This window comes from Phalaenopsis equestris, unplaced genomic scaffold, assembly GCF_001263595.1.
Source record: "Phalaenopsis equestris unplaced genomic scaffold, ASM126359v1 Scaffold000765, whole genome shotgun sequence".
In the NCBI taxonomy this organism is placed as follows: domain Eukaryota; kingdom Viridiplantae; phylum Streptophyta; class Magnoliopsida; order Asparagales; family Orchidaceae; genus Phalaenopsis; species Phalaenopsis equestris.
Genome location: NW_018165205.1, coordinates 950,503 through 964,032, shown reverse-complemented (window position 1 = coordinate 964,032; position 13,530 = coordinate 950,503). Strand labels below are relative to the sequence as shown.

At 35.6% G+C, this 13,530-nt stretch overlaps 1 protein-coding gene across 1 annotated transcript in view; it reads left to right on the top strand.

Moving 5' to 3' along the window:
- Positions 1–13,530, top strand: part of LOC110031051 — a 48,741-nt gene that overhangs the window by 12,883 nt on the left and 22,328 nt on the right. Inside the window, exons 9-10 of the mRNA XM_020734086.1 lie at positions 9,396–9,462; positions 10,772–10,825. Coding sequence (XP_020589745.1) covers positions 9,396–9,462; positions 10,772–10,825 — 121 coding nt within the window. The remainder of the gene's footprint in view (positions 1–9,395; positions 9,463–10,771; positions 10,826–13,530) is intronic.

Sequence of the window (13,530 nt, the reverse complement as noted above, 5' to 3'; positions counted from 1 at the left end):
ATTTCCAAGTTCTCATTAAGTTTTCCCTAGCAAGGCGGGACATTTTTTTATTTTATTTTGGTCGACACCGTGCTCTAAGACAAGATCCCCAAAAAGACCCAAGCATCATTATGATACAACTACGCTTTTCCAAGTTAATATGGGTATTTCTAAGTTTATTTGGGTTGACACCTTACTCTAAGCCGATATCACCAAAAATACCAAGTGTTGCTGAAATTTCTCCTGCAATATAGGGAGTCTTCTTAATCATTTGAGTTGAAATCATGCTAAATGTCGAGATTCTCAGATATATCTACTAAGTGCTGAAATCAACCCTTTTTCCAAACCAGGGAGACAAACTTTCAGGGTAGCATTGAGATCCAAGCTTAGAACCTATCATCTAGGTTGAAATCACGCTCATAGTTGAGGTCCTTACGTGCATTGTAAACTCAAGTTGTTCCTTTTTGCTAGATGAGGAACAAATATTTTAAAGATTTTCACGCATTCAAGTTAAATTCATGGTCAAAACTGAGACTATTGAGCGCTCCGGGCACTGAAGTCCATTCTTTATCAGACAGCGGGCTCATTCTTTTTGGGGTAAATACCAAATTCAAGGTTGAAATCATCTATCTAGAAGAGATGACATCTTGTATAACACCGAGATCTCCCTCCATTTGGGTTGATATCGTACTCATGGACAAGATACCCAAGTAACTCGGGCGACATTGTGTTTTACATTGAGATCCCCGAGAAAAAATTTAAGTTATCAATGATAAACTTATATTTCATTTGTCAATTAAAAAAAAGTTTCATGTAAGATGTATAAGATGATTCTAAAAGTTAGAGGTTCATCTTCAAAACTAGCTAAGATATAAAATATCAAGCGAAAAAATCTATGAAAACCTACAAACTTCGACAGTTAAATTGGAGAAACATAAATTCTCTTATGCTCTAGTCTATGAGTCAGATCGAGGTCAAAATCATCAAACCAATATGTGGTCTAGTTGTTGGCTTTCCTCTTCACTGTAAGCCAAGGTCATTGTGAAGAGCCCCGCTTGTCAGTTTGATGATGATAAAATATAAATTCTCTTTTGCTCAAGTCAAGGACTCAAACAAAGGCTAGACTCGTCAAGCCAAAATGTGGCCGAGTTGTTAGCTTTTCTCTTCACTCAACAATTTAATACTCCTCACCGGGATGCTCGTCGAAGAATACATTTTAGCTAGAGTCAGACTTTACCCTATTATCAGCGGGCTACTTTTTTATTTGGATTTTCATCTAGCATTGAGCTGTGATCCCCAAATATGTTTCTCTTATATTATTTGGGTTGACATCAAGTTTTAAGTCGAGATTCCCAAATATGTTCTATATTTTATCATTTGGGTTGACATTGTGTCGGATGCAAGATCCCCAAATGACATTTTTTTACCATATTAGTGCCAAAGTGCTCAGTCAATTTAAGCAAAAATGAATCTATCTTCAAGGTAATTATAGACGAGGCAATCTCAAAGTCATATTCATTTCTCAAGCCTTGTCAGAATTCAGAAACTCAAACAGGAGAATTTGGAGCTCGTGATTTCAGCAAGTGAAGTTGGAGAGGCACAAATTTGTTTACAGCTTAAGTTTAGGGCACAAGCAAGCCCCGAAGGTAGGACTCAACAAGCCTGAAGATGACTTAGTCGCCGGCAGCTCTATTCACTCAACAAGTCATTAAAATGACCGTAGTGAAGAAGCCGCTGCTTTGTCCATCTAATGACAATAACTGTCTTGTGTTAGCTTATCCAACCTGATAAAATAAGTGATCCAAATCTTGAGATTCTTTCAACGACTAAATGAGTTTGAAAAAAAAATAAAGATGTGCTTAAACCCCACGAGTAGAGGCGTTATGAAATTTATGTTTGTAGGATATTAATGTGGTCATTTCTCACTCCTTGGTAAGTCAAAATAATCGAATGAATGCTATCTTCAATCCTCACTGGAAGAAGGATCATTAAATGCAATCTAATAAGAGTCAATTTCAGTTGCTCCTCACTCTCCCTTACAAGTTATTTTGCAAGCCTAACAAGAAGTTCATCAAGTTCAGAGAAACTATAAGCCTGAGGAGATTTTAGAAGATATTTCTGGACTCTCTAGTCATACAAGAATGCATTCCCAACTGATTTTAAAATCCCTCTATGAGACTGGGCATTCTTTTTAGTTTATTTGAGCTAATATTGTGCTCGATGTCGAGATCCCTAAATATGTTTAATCGGATAATGGGTTCCTGTTTTTGAGATTGAAAATCAATTTATGATTGAGATCTCCAAATACAACCATTAACATCATGCCTAACATCGAGATTTCATTCATTTTGGTTGACAACATTCTTCAATGCTGAAACCTCCAAATATCAACTTAAAAATTTTTCTATTCGGCAAAATATCTGCATGATAAAATTTAAACAACAATGATTTTTCTCTTTGGTTAACCAAGATCTTGAAAGTTCAATTGAAAAAACTTCAAGATTTTCAAAATTTGAGTTAAGTTAGAAAGATACAAGTTCTAATACAACTCAAATCTATGAATTAAGTGGATTAAAAAGGTCTGACTCAATAAACTCAAATATGACCGAGTCACTGATAACTCGCTTCACTTAACAAGTCATAAAAATGGCCGTAGTGGAGGAGCAAACTCTTCTTACTCAACAAGTCATAATAATGGTCGTAGTAGGAGAGCTCAATCTTTTTAGTCTGATGATGGGAGTTGTTTAGTTCCGAAACTCATCCAATTTGACGAGTTCAATTGATCCAGATATAGAAGACTTTCTTAACGGATTGACAGATCAAGGTTAAATCTAATAGATAATCTACACTCAATGCAGCAAAGCTAAAATATTCCTAAATATTAGTTCTAAGACGATAAACGATCGTAGTGAAGAAGCCTGTGTTTTGCTAGACATTGAGGGCTTTTGTGACGCTGACTGGGCAATTTGATATGAAATCACACAACGAACAATTCATAACTTTATCGGTACTTGGGGTTAATTAGAAACTAAACCACATCATAATAAAATACCAGAACAAAAATTAAAACAGATCATAATCAAAACAACCAGAAAATGACACGAGAATTTTTCGTAAAAAAATTGAGAAAGTGAAAAAATTGTGGAGCCATACCGCTAGAAATTCTCTATGAAATTAAGAAATTTTTACAAAGAATTCACATAAGTTTTCCTTCCGCACACAAAGAAAACTTACAGGACTCACTCCACAATTCTCTCTCCGATCCGACAAAAAAATCACGTTGAATCACCAAAAGCCACCTCTTCGACACTCCTTACCGGGATGCTCGTCGAAGAATACCGAAGGAAAATACACTGAGTCCTACCTCACGCCGCTCGAAATCAGTATTAAAAATCAATTTCCGATAGCAATCGCTCATAGCGCATATGCGCTAAGCTCTCGGGAAATAACGTTTATAGGGACGCATATGCGCTCAAACCGGCACATAGGCGCCAACTTCTCTGTTCGAGCGGCACCCAAGTGCCCACAACTCGACACATTGACGTCGGGTGCTCTGTTCAGTTGCTCACGAAATCAGTCTCCACTCATAACAATCTGCCACTTGGAGACTGATTGTATCGAGAGCCAGTTCTTTGTACCCGCATCTCCATCTAAATTGCCTTCATAGTTACGTGTCGTGGTCACGTAACGTGGTGTGGCTTACCCCTGATCTCAACCTTCACGAAACTTAACTGAAGCTAAACACAACTTCAATTTCTCAACAATCACCACTGTTGTCGACATATCCGCATGATTATCAGCTGAATGTATCTTTTTCAGAAATAACTGCCCAACTTCTAGAAGAGATCGATTGAAATGATACCTGAGCTGGATGTGTTTCGTCTTGGTATGAAAATCAACATTTTTAGCAAGATGAATTACACTCATACTGTCACTATAGAGTTTTTCAATTCCCTGTTATTTGCCCAATTCTGTCATAAAGTTCTGTAGCCAAATAATCTCCTTGTTAGCATCATTGATAATAACATATTCGGGCTCCGTAGTTGAAAATACAACAATCTTCAACAACTTGGAAACCCAACTCATTGTTATGCTCCCCAATTTAAATATATACTCTGTTGTACTTCTCATATTGTCCACATCTTCTGCCATATTTAAATCTACGAATCTTTGTAGACTGATCCTTGCATTTTTATTGCAAAATGCCTTGTTAATTGTTCCCCTCAAATACTTGAAAATCTACTTTACTGTCTCCCAATGATGCCTTTCTGGATTTCTCATGTACCTTCTGACCACTCTCACTACATATGCAATATCTGGCCTGATATAAATCATCGCATACATCAAACTTCCAATTGTTGAAACATACAGAGTTTTCTCCATCTGTGCTTGCTCTGCTTTAGAGTTAGGCGATAACTTCTTATATAGTTTGAAGTGACTACCTAAGGGAGTGCTAACTGATCTCGCCTCACTATTGTTGACCCTCTGTATGATGTTTTCAACATACTCTGCCTGAGACAACTTTAGTGTTTCTGCATTTCTATTCCTGTTGATTCTCATTCCGAGTATTTTTCACGTTGGAACTAAATTCTTTATCACGAACTTACTTGATATTTGTTTCTTCAATTCCTTGATTTTTTTCATATCTGTTTCTGCAATCATCATGTCATCCACATACAAAATAAATAAAATATAGCTGTTATTGAAGTGTTTGATGAAACAATAATGGTCTGTCTGACACTTCATCTACCTATTGTTTGACATGACCTGTCAAACCTCTTGTACCACTGTCTCTGGGCCTGCTTGAAACCATATATGCTGTTCTTCAATATATAGACCAACCCTTATTTGCTTGGAAGCTGGTAACCTTGTGGTTGCAACTTATATGGCTCCTCCAACACTTTATGTAAGAAAATTATTTTTACATCAATCTGCTCCAGATGTAGATATTCTACTGGCATCATACTCATCACAACTTTGATAGTCATCATTTTTATCACTAGGGAGAAGATCTCTGTGTAATCCACTCATTTCTTCTGCCGGAAACCCTTTACAACAAGCCTTGCCATGTAGTGCTTGCTACTATCTAACTCCTCTTTTAGCCTGTAGACCCACTTGTTGTGTAGTGTTTTTTTGTCATTTTATAGTACCGTCAAATCCCAAGTCTGATTTGACTCTAAAGATTGCATTTCTTCATAATCTTCAACTTGAGTGGCATATTCAAAATACTCTCGTTCACCACTATCAGTTAACAAATAGCATGAAGGAGAATATCTGTGTATGGTCGTGTCACTTTGTTAGATCTTCTGACTTTTGTAGCAAACAACTGAGGAACTTCCAGTGCTCCTTCTAGTTAAACACTTATTCTTTCTCTATGTTTCTGTTCACTAGTACCTTCTATCTCAACATATTTGGATTCTTCAGAAGTGGCTGACGGACTATCCTGAGTTTTGACCCTGTTCGTGTATTTCTCCATTTTATTGAAAGTGACGTCCTTGTTTCTGATGAATTTCTGATTTTGATAATCTCAAAATTTTTACCCAAACTCATCTGAATCATATTTAATGAAGATACACTTGACAAATTTTGAGCCAAGCTTGCTTCTAGACTCTGTATTTACAACACATATCCAGAACACCCATTGTATTTACAACACATATCCAGAACACCCATATACTCTTAAATGAGATAGACTTTTTTTCACTTCAAACCTCTTCAGGTAGGCCTTCCTTCAAAGGTACTTAAGGACTACGGTTTATTAGATAACCTGTAGTGTTAACAGTTTAACCCAAAACTGTTTTGGCAAAGCCAGTATGCAACCTTATGCTCCTGCACGCTTCGTGATTGTTCTGTTCTTGCATTCAACTACACCCTTCCGCTGTGATGTCCTTGGGACAGTGAACTGTTTTTGACCCCCTCTGTAGCACAGAAAATTCTGAACTTCTGATCACGATACATACTCCCATTTACTGATCTGAGACACTTCAACTTCATGATTGTCCCATTTTCTGTGATAACCTTCTATTTTTTAAAGACTTCAAATACATCAGATTGCCACTTTAAGAAATAAATCCATTTATTTTTCGTGTGATCATCAATAAACGTAACAAAATAGCGAGAACCTCCAATGGATTGAATTGGAGTAGGATCTCATACGTCTGTATGCACTAACTCTAGTTTCTTTGATTTCACCACTGACCTGCTTTTAGAGAAGGAAACCTTTTCTGCTTGCTGTATATACAGTCTTCACAGAAATCCAGATCAATTGATTTCAGATCCTGAAGCTTATTCTTTGAAAGTATGGACTTTATACCATTCTCGCTCATATGGCCAAGCCTTCGGTGTCGCAGACCTGCATCCACCCTGGTTCCAGCCGCATAAATGAAATCAACAATTTCATTGATCTGATAAAGGGTGCCTTCATTATTGTCCCGAGCCATCACTATTCCCCCTGGGCGCTTTCCACGAATCACCTGTGAAATTAGTCACTAGTCCTGACTTTGCCAGCTGGTTCACAAAGATGAGATTTCTTTTCAAACTTGGAACATATCTAACTTCAGTAAGCTTCTAGATTGTTCCATTCGGTAACTTGGTATCGACGTCACCTTTTTTGTCTATATTGCATGTCTTATTATCTCACTTTGAGTGTAGTTTTTAAATACCTCTTTATTGAGGTAAGCATGTTGAATCCACTATCCAGGATTCAGTGCTAATTCGAGATAACACCAGAGAGTCATTATGAATTTCACTTTTGGAGACAATAGTAGAGAAACTACTTTCCTGTCCTCCACCACCAGCTTTTCTTGGAGCTTTGCAGTTCTTATTGAAGTATCCCTTCTTACCACAGTTCCATCATTCTCCTATGCTTGATTTGGACTTTCCTTTCTTGGACTTGGATCTACCTTTGTTAGTATTCCTGCTCGGATTTCTTTCAATGATATCAACATTCAACGCAGAAGATGAAGATTCACTATTTGGTGTTTTTTTTGTGAACTTCTTTATTCAGCATCAGACCCACGATATAATTGAAGTTCAACTTCGAAATCTCTGAAGAATTACTTACCGCCGTTGCCAAGTCATCCTAGGTTTTCGACATTAAAGATAGTATTATCAGTGCTCTGACTTCATCATCAAACTTGATCCCTACAGAGCACAACTAACTTATCTCAATGTTAAAGTTGATGAGATGTTCTGTCGCTAAACTATTTTCCACCCTCTTCATGTTGAATAACTTCATCAAAAAATCTTATTTGAAGCAGAAGGTTTTTTACACATCTTGGTCAGTACTTCCATGAGTTCCACCGTATGTTTCTCATTCACAATGTTGAACGTAACATATGATAAAAATGACAATCGAATCAAACCCAATGTCGTTTGATCCAATACTTCCCATTTTTCCATAGGATAGACTCAGGTTTTCTAGTGATTCCTTGTTGTGGCAGGTATAATTTTTTTTTTCTGATGCAACAAAACCTCCGCTTGCATCTTCCAGAATGCGATGTTCATCCGATTGTACTTCTCCACCTTGAACCTTACTTCTCTGGCCATTGCTCCCACTTAAATCGAGTCCTGCTCTGATACCAGTTGATAGGAAATCACCTAACGGATAATTCCCAACTTTACTGGTGCTTATGATCAATTAAAAACTAAACCACACCGTGAGTTAACGAGATCACACCAATTCAATAAAAAAATCAGAACAAAAATAAAAACAGAAGCACAATCAAAACAACCAGAAAAACACATGAGAATATACATGGAAAAACTCGAGAACGGGAAAAAAACTTTGGAGCCACAAAATAAAAAATTTTTATTATGAAATTTAGAAGGTTTTGCAAAGAACTCACACAAATATTCTCTCAAGACACAAAAAAAAAACTTACAGGACTCGCTCCACAATCTTTCTCTCCGTTCTGTGCAAAAAATCATGCCGAATCACTGAAATCCACCTCTTCGACGCTCCTCACCTTCATCGGATTGCTCGTGAAGAATGCAAATGAAGATACACCAAACCCTACTATAGGTCGCTTGAAATCGGGATTAAAAGCCAATTCTTGACACCAACCGCTTTTGGTGCATAAGCGCCAGAACTTGGCGCTTATGCGCCAAGCTTTCGGTAAATAGATGCCTTTATGGGCACATATGTGCTCGAAGCCGACGCATAGGCGTCAACTTCTCAGTTCGAGTAGCACCCAAGTGGGCACTTAACCACCCACAACTCGCCGCATAGGCGCAGTGTGCTATGTTTCGCTTCTAACCAAATTAGTCTCCACTCCTAACAGTGCAGATGACAGAAGATCCACCTCAAGATATTGCATTTTCTTAGTGGGTCACTTGGTCTCTTGGAAGAGCAAGAAATAATCTGTAGTAGCGATGTCAACAACAAAGACATAGTTCAAGGCCATGACCTTAGGAGTTGCCAAGATGATGTGGCTGAGAGCCTTCTGGGTCGAGCTCAAAGTGGACCAAAGAACTCAAATGAAGTTGTGGTGTGACAACAAGTCAATAATTAGCATTGCCAACAACCTAGTAGAACACGATAGAACAAACATGTGGATATTGATAGATTCTTCATCAAGGAAAAGCTGAATGATAGGCTATTGGAGCTAAGTCATGTAGCGATTGGAGAGCAAGTGGTCGTCTGCCTTACGAAAAGACTTGGTTCCTTTGATTTGTGTAGGTTATGTGACAAGATGGGCTTAGTGGATATCTTCGGCCCATCTTGAGAGAGAGTATTAAGAAGTGGACTTTATTTAGGGTCCTATTGATAAAAAGGGAATATTGAAGAAGTTTAGGGGTTTATTTGTAAAACATTGTAATACCCTATTTAAGCCTATGTTAGGAATGAATAGATTAGGTTTTCTATGATTCTTTCTTTAGTGTCCTATTTATTAACTTTGTTCATGTTCAACCCCTTATTTCATAAGATTTCTGTAATGATCAGCCTGTTTGAATTCTTTTGGTAACTAAATATTCCCGTTCGTTCAACCCCTTATTTCAAAAGCCCTAAAGTTTTTCAATATTCCCGTTTTACAAATAAACCCCTAATCTTCTTCAATAATCAGCCTGTTTGAACTCTATTTGCATCCAGAATGTTTATTTTGCTACCACTAGTTGACATATGCTGAAATACATTGGCTCTTTATCTCACAACTTAATAATGGGGATCTTAGTTCCGGTATGAACATGTTGAATGCTTTTGCAAGAAGCAACATGCAACACAAAGACATGAAAGGATTTAAACCTCGGTTAGGCCCCCAAGGAATCTTACACTTGTTGTTCATGTAGAAATATTGCGTGATTAAACCTACATTTTTTATTTTATATCCAGCCTCGTTTTTGGGTAAAAAATCTCCCCCTTTTATTTTTCAAAATTTTACCTTTTGACTAACTTCCTGGTGGAATGTTGTTGATAGATGGGTTGAGGGTATGGTTCCCGTATTTTCCAGGTCTGCATGGCGATGTGTGTGGCATCTTATCCAGGTTAACTTCCTAATTCCTATTCCTTCTCTTTTAGATATTGAACATATATATATATATATATATATATATATATATATACAAATAAAATGTATATTAATATTCCAATGAAATGGTTATTAGATTTAATATTATGATGTATATAGTTTTATAACTGCTTGTTCTTGTTGACCTTTTGTCTCTTTTCTCTGTCATTTGTAACGTCTTTCAGTATAATATACAATCATGAATGTTTTTTCTTTTAGGTAGCGAAGAGGATATATATTCTCGTTTTAGTTTGGGCATTTAAAATATTGAAGCTTCTTTGATATTTATTTATGCTGTTTGAATTTGAGAGTTGAATTAATGGTAAATAATTGGTGATAGTCATGTTGAGCATGATAAAAATGCAAATTTAAAATGGTTATTTAGCAAAATTTGGAGGATATTCTTAGGATTGATTATATTTTAGGGGTGATTAGAGTTAGAATTTTTTTAATATTAGACGTGAAAAATGGGTCTTAAGTGATTTTGGCTTGTTAAATAAAGTGCCAGAAGAAGCGCCGAAAAGACAAGTAGGTAAAATTAATGAAGGGTGCGAGCAAAAGGTTGAAATGGATGCAAGTTTATAGAACTTTTTTCTTTTTTTCTTTTTTTTCTTATGTGTTTTTTGGAGTTGGGTAGAAGTTAAGCAAAAGGATTTGTACAAAACAAGTTTTAATACTTCATTACTTTGCATGAAAGAATCGAGAAAGATGTCTATAAAATCAACTCAACTAGCGTTGACAAGCTTATTCATTATGAATAATGTTTTTATTGTTTAATCTTTATGTACTTTTAGTATATAATGATGTGATGTACTTATCTCTTTGACTATGAATTTTGATTAGGAGAGTCGTTTTTTTTCTTTTATCTCTCAACATTCTGTTCTTGTAGATCTTAACTTTATTAATTTATTATCAATCGTCAATATTTCTATTTTCCTTGTGCTATGCCCGTTGACTACAATTAATATGCGCTTTTTTGAAATAAATTTTAAAAACAATGGTCCATCGTTAGAATTTCTGCACTGAGTTATGCTAATCATGTAAAAATCAATTGCTTCATGCCTCCTATTTGATTTAGTCTATGATGGATCTTTATGTCAACTAATATGTTGATGAACTGAGGCTTTTGTAGCAAAATTTAGATTACATTTAGTGCAAATTTTTAAGCATTTAGAGCTTCTTTTTCTTGTAGAAATCTTCACAATTCAATCTACTAGAGAATTACCTATATTGCTGTGTTTAACGACACGTCATTTGGTTGGCCTGTGCCTCTGAAAATTATGCAGAATGACCTGATACATGGTTGGGGTTTGGACATGAAACTTGGATATTGCGCTCAGGTGTGCATCTTGAATTCAATTACATTTTAACCCAATATGGTTGACTTTTCTACTTTTTGTTTGTATCGTTCCATAAATGGAAGTCTTATATTCTAACATTGACCTGATAATTTCTCTGTCTTGCTAGGGTTTATGAAATATAAAAGACATTTGCATTTCTTGTTGTATCATCTGCCTTTTTTTTATTTGCTTTGGTTAGCAGATTTCCATATTCTTATATTTGATGGGGGTCTCATTTAATTTACTTAGCTAACTTTTTTTTTATTTCCAATGTATATAGTTGTTATTTGAGGTACACTCATTGCACTTTATATAGGAAGTGGCTAATGACTACTTTGTCTAATTCGAGGATGAATTGCTCCAAGGACTTAGAATTTGACTGTGTTTTTGTTGTGTCCTGTCTTTTTTTTTAAGTAATAGCTAGATCTGTGGTTTTTAAATAATGCTTATTAGCCTCTTTTAGAAATAAATTTATTTTTTAGTTCTGTATTTTTTCTTCTTACTAATTTTCCCTTTAATGTGGTTATTTTTCGTTAACATATGGTTATTTGATTATTATAAAATTGTATTTGGTTTCATAAGCTTGAGATAATCATGTAAGGTGGAATATCAAAGATAAATTTTTGATAAAATTTGAAAAATAAACTGTGATAGGATTGAAAAACAACACAAGTCAAAAGATTAAAAAACAATTAATGGTAAATCATAGGAAATCAGGTTAATTTCCCGAAAGTATAAAATAGATTTCTAGAGATTGAACCGTAAATGATACCAAGGATTTTTTTTCCATAAACAAAATATTTGTTTTTAATTTTTATTGTTTTTAAATACTTGTTGCTTGGCGTAATGCATGACCAAAAATTTTAAGTATGCTACATGCTTCTCACAAGAACTTTGAAATGCAGGTGGATAAAGAAAGTACCGCGCATTCTAATTATGCTATTTTGCATTAGATATATGGAAGTTTAAATGTTTCAGACTTTGTTTTGCACATTTGTTTACCTTGTTGCTCAACTGAAGGCAACGACCTGGAGATCTTACCCACATACATATCGAAGTTGCTGTCTCTGCCACCACTTTACAATCACATTTTTAAAATGCTGCAATCACTTCAAGCAGACCCTTAGTCATGCTTGAGTTTATGGTACTTCTTCGTTTATTTGAACCAAAATCAACTTAGTTCTTAGACACCATTAGACCCCTTGACTAAATAGGACTCAAGCTTATTCTTGTGTGGCATAATTAGTTTAAAGGTGATTTAGCCCATTTGATTTGAGCTAGTGAGCTTGGTGAACCTAGTCAAATTTAATAAACTGTTGCTCTGTCTCTTAAGATAGATTTAACCTTAGTTGAACTTAGACATCAAAATACCTATGTGGGCTGCTCAAAGTTAATTAAACATCAAAATACCTAGGCCTAGTCATGCTTTAGTTTATGGTGCTCCTTTGTTTATTTGAACCAAAATCAACTTAGTTCATAGACTCCATTCGATCCCTTCACTTTAAATAGGACTTGAGCTTAGTCTTGTGCGGCTCAATTAGTTTTTGCGGTCATTTAGCCTATCTGATTTGAGCTAATAAGCTTAGTGAACTGTCAGTTAAATTTTTTAAAGTTTAAAATAATTTTTGAAATTTAATTTAATATAAAAGGTATATAATTTGGGTTTTGAAAGTATGTTTTAATTTTAAAAAAATGAGACTAAAAGGCTCTCATTCGTTCAATAATTTATATAATCGTATCTGATAACATGAATATTACACATTTCCGAAAGATTAGTCTATATCTTGGCGATAGACCCAATCTTGCAAACAAAGAGATTTTTGACATCCGTTTGATCTCGAACCTTTTATGTGTGACTGACAAGTTCCCCTTATCTAATACAAAGATTAAATAGGGTCTATTTTATTTGGGTTTCAAGTTCCCTATAGAGGCAAGCCCCTGTAGTTAATTACATCACAAATGACTGCGATCACTTGAGAAAACTCTCGATAATGATCAGAGGTACTAGTCTTCAAGATTTTCAGGTTTAGATTTTTACGGTAGGACGTGAAAAAGTAAGTGAAAGTGGCTCAAATATGAATAATTATTTTTTGGAGTCCAAAGAAAGGAAAAGTTAGGATGTCATAGATCCCGAGGAGAAACCTCAATGATCTCCTAAACTATCATAATGTGTGACTGAGTTTTGGAGACAATATTATTTAGGTGTTTAATCTTGTCAATTTTATTATTTGGGACTTATATTTGCATAATATTCGACTATGCAAATAACGTGCAGAGATAAGAGAGTTTACGTCGTGCTACACGACAACCTCAGAACCTAATACGAGTTAGACTTTACGCTGCACAATATGATTGTGCAGAAGCCTAAAGAGGGTGTGAGGATTTACGTCGGGTTGGGTGAGCTACCTCAAAGTTCTATTGGTTATTATTTAGACTAAGGAGAGAGATGTCGGCGCTTAAAAGGAGAAAGTTATGTTTGGGGGTCTCCCGTAAGAAGCTGTCGGTCGCCGGAATCGAAATCCCGTCACCCGCTTCGGAAGGACTTTTTAATTTACGTATATATATATATGATTTTAGAAAAATATGAAATCAAACTGACCTCATATTTTTCACAGTTTAAATGAAAGAGCGCTCTACCTCAAATCCTGTATTTATCCCGAGGGATAAACACAAGACTTGAGGATGAGACTCAATCAAATAAACTA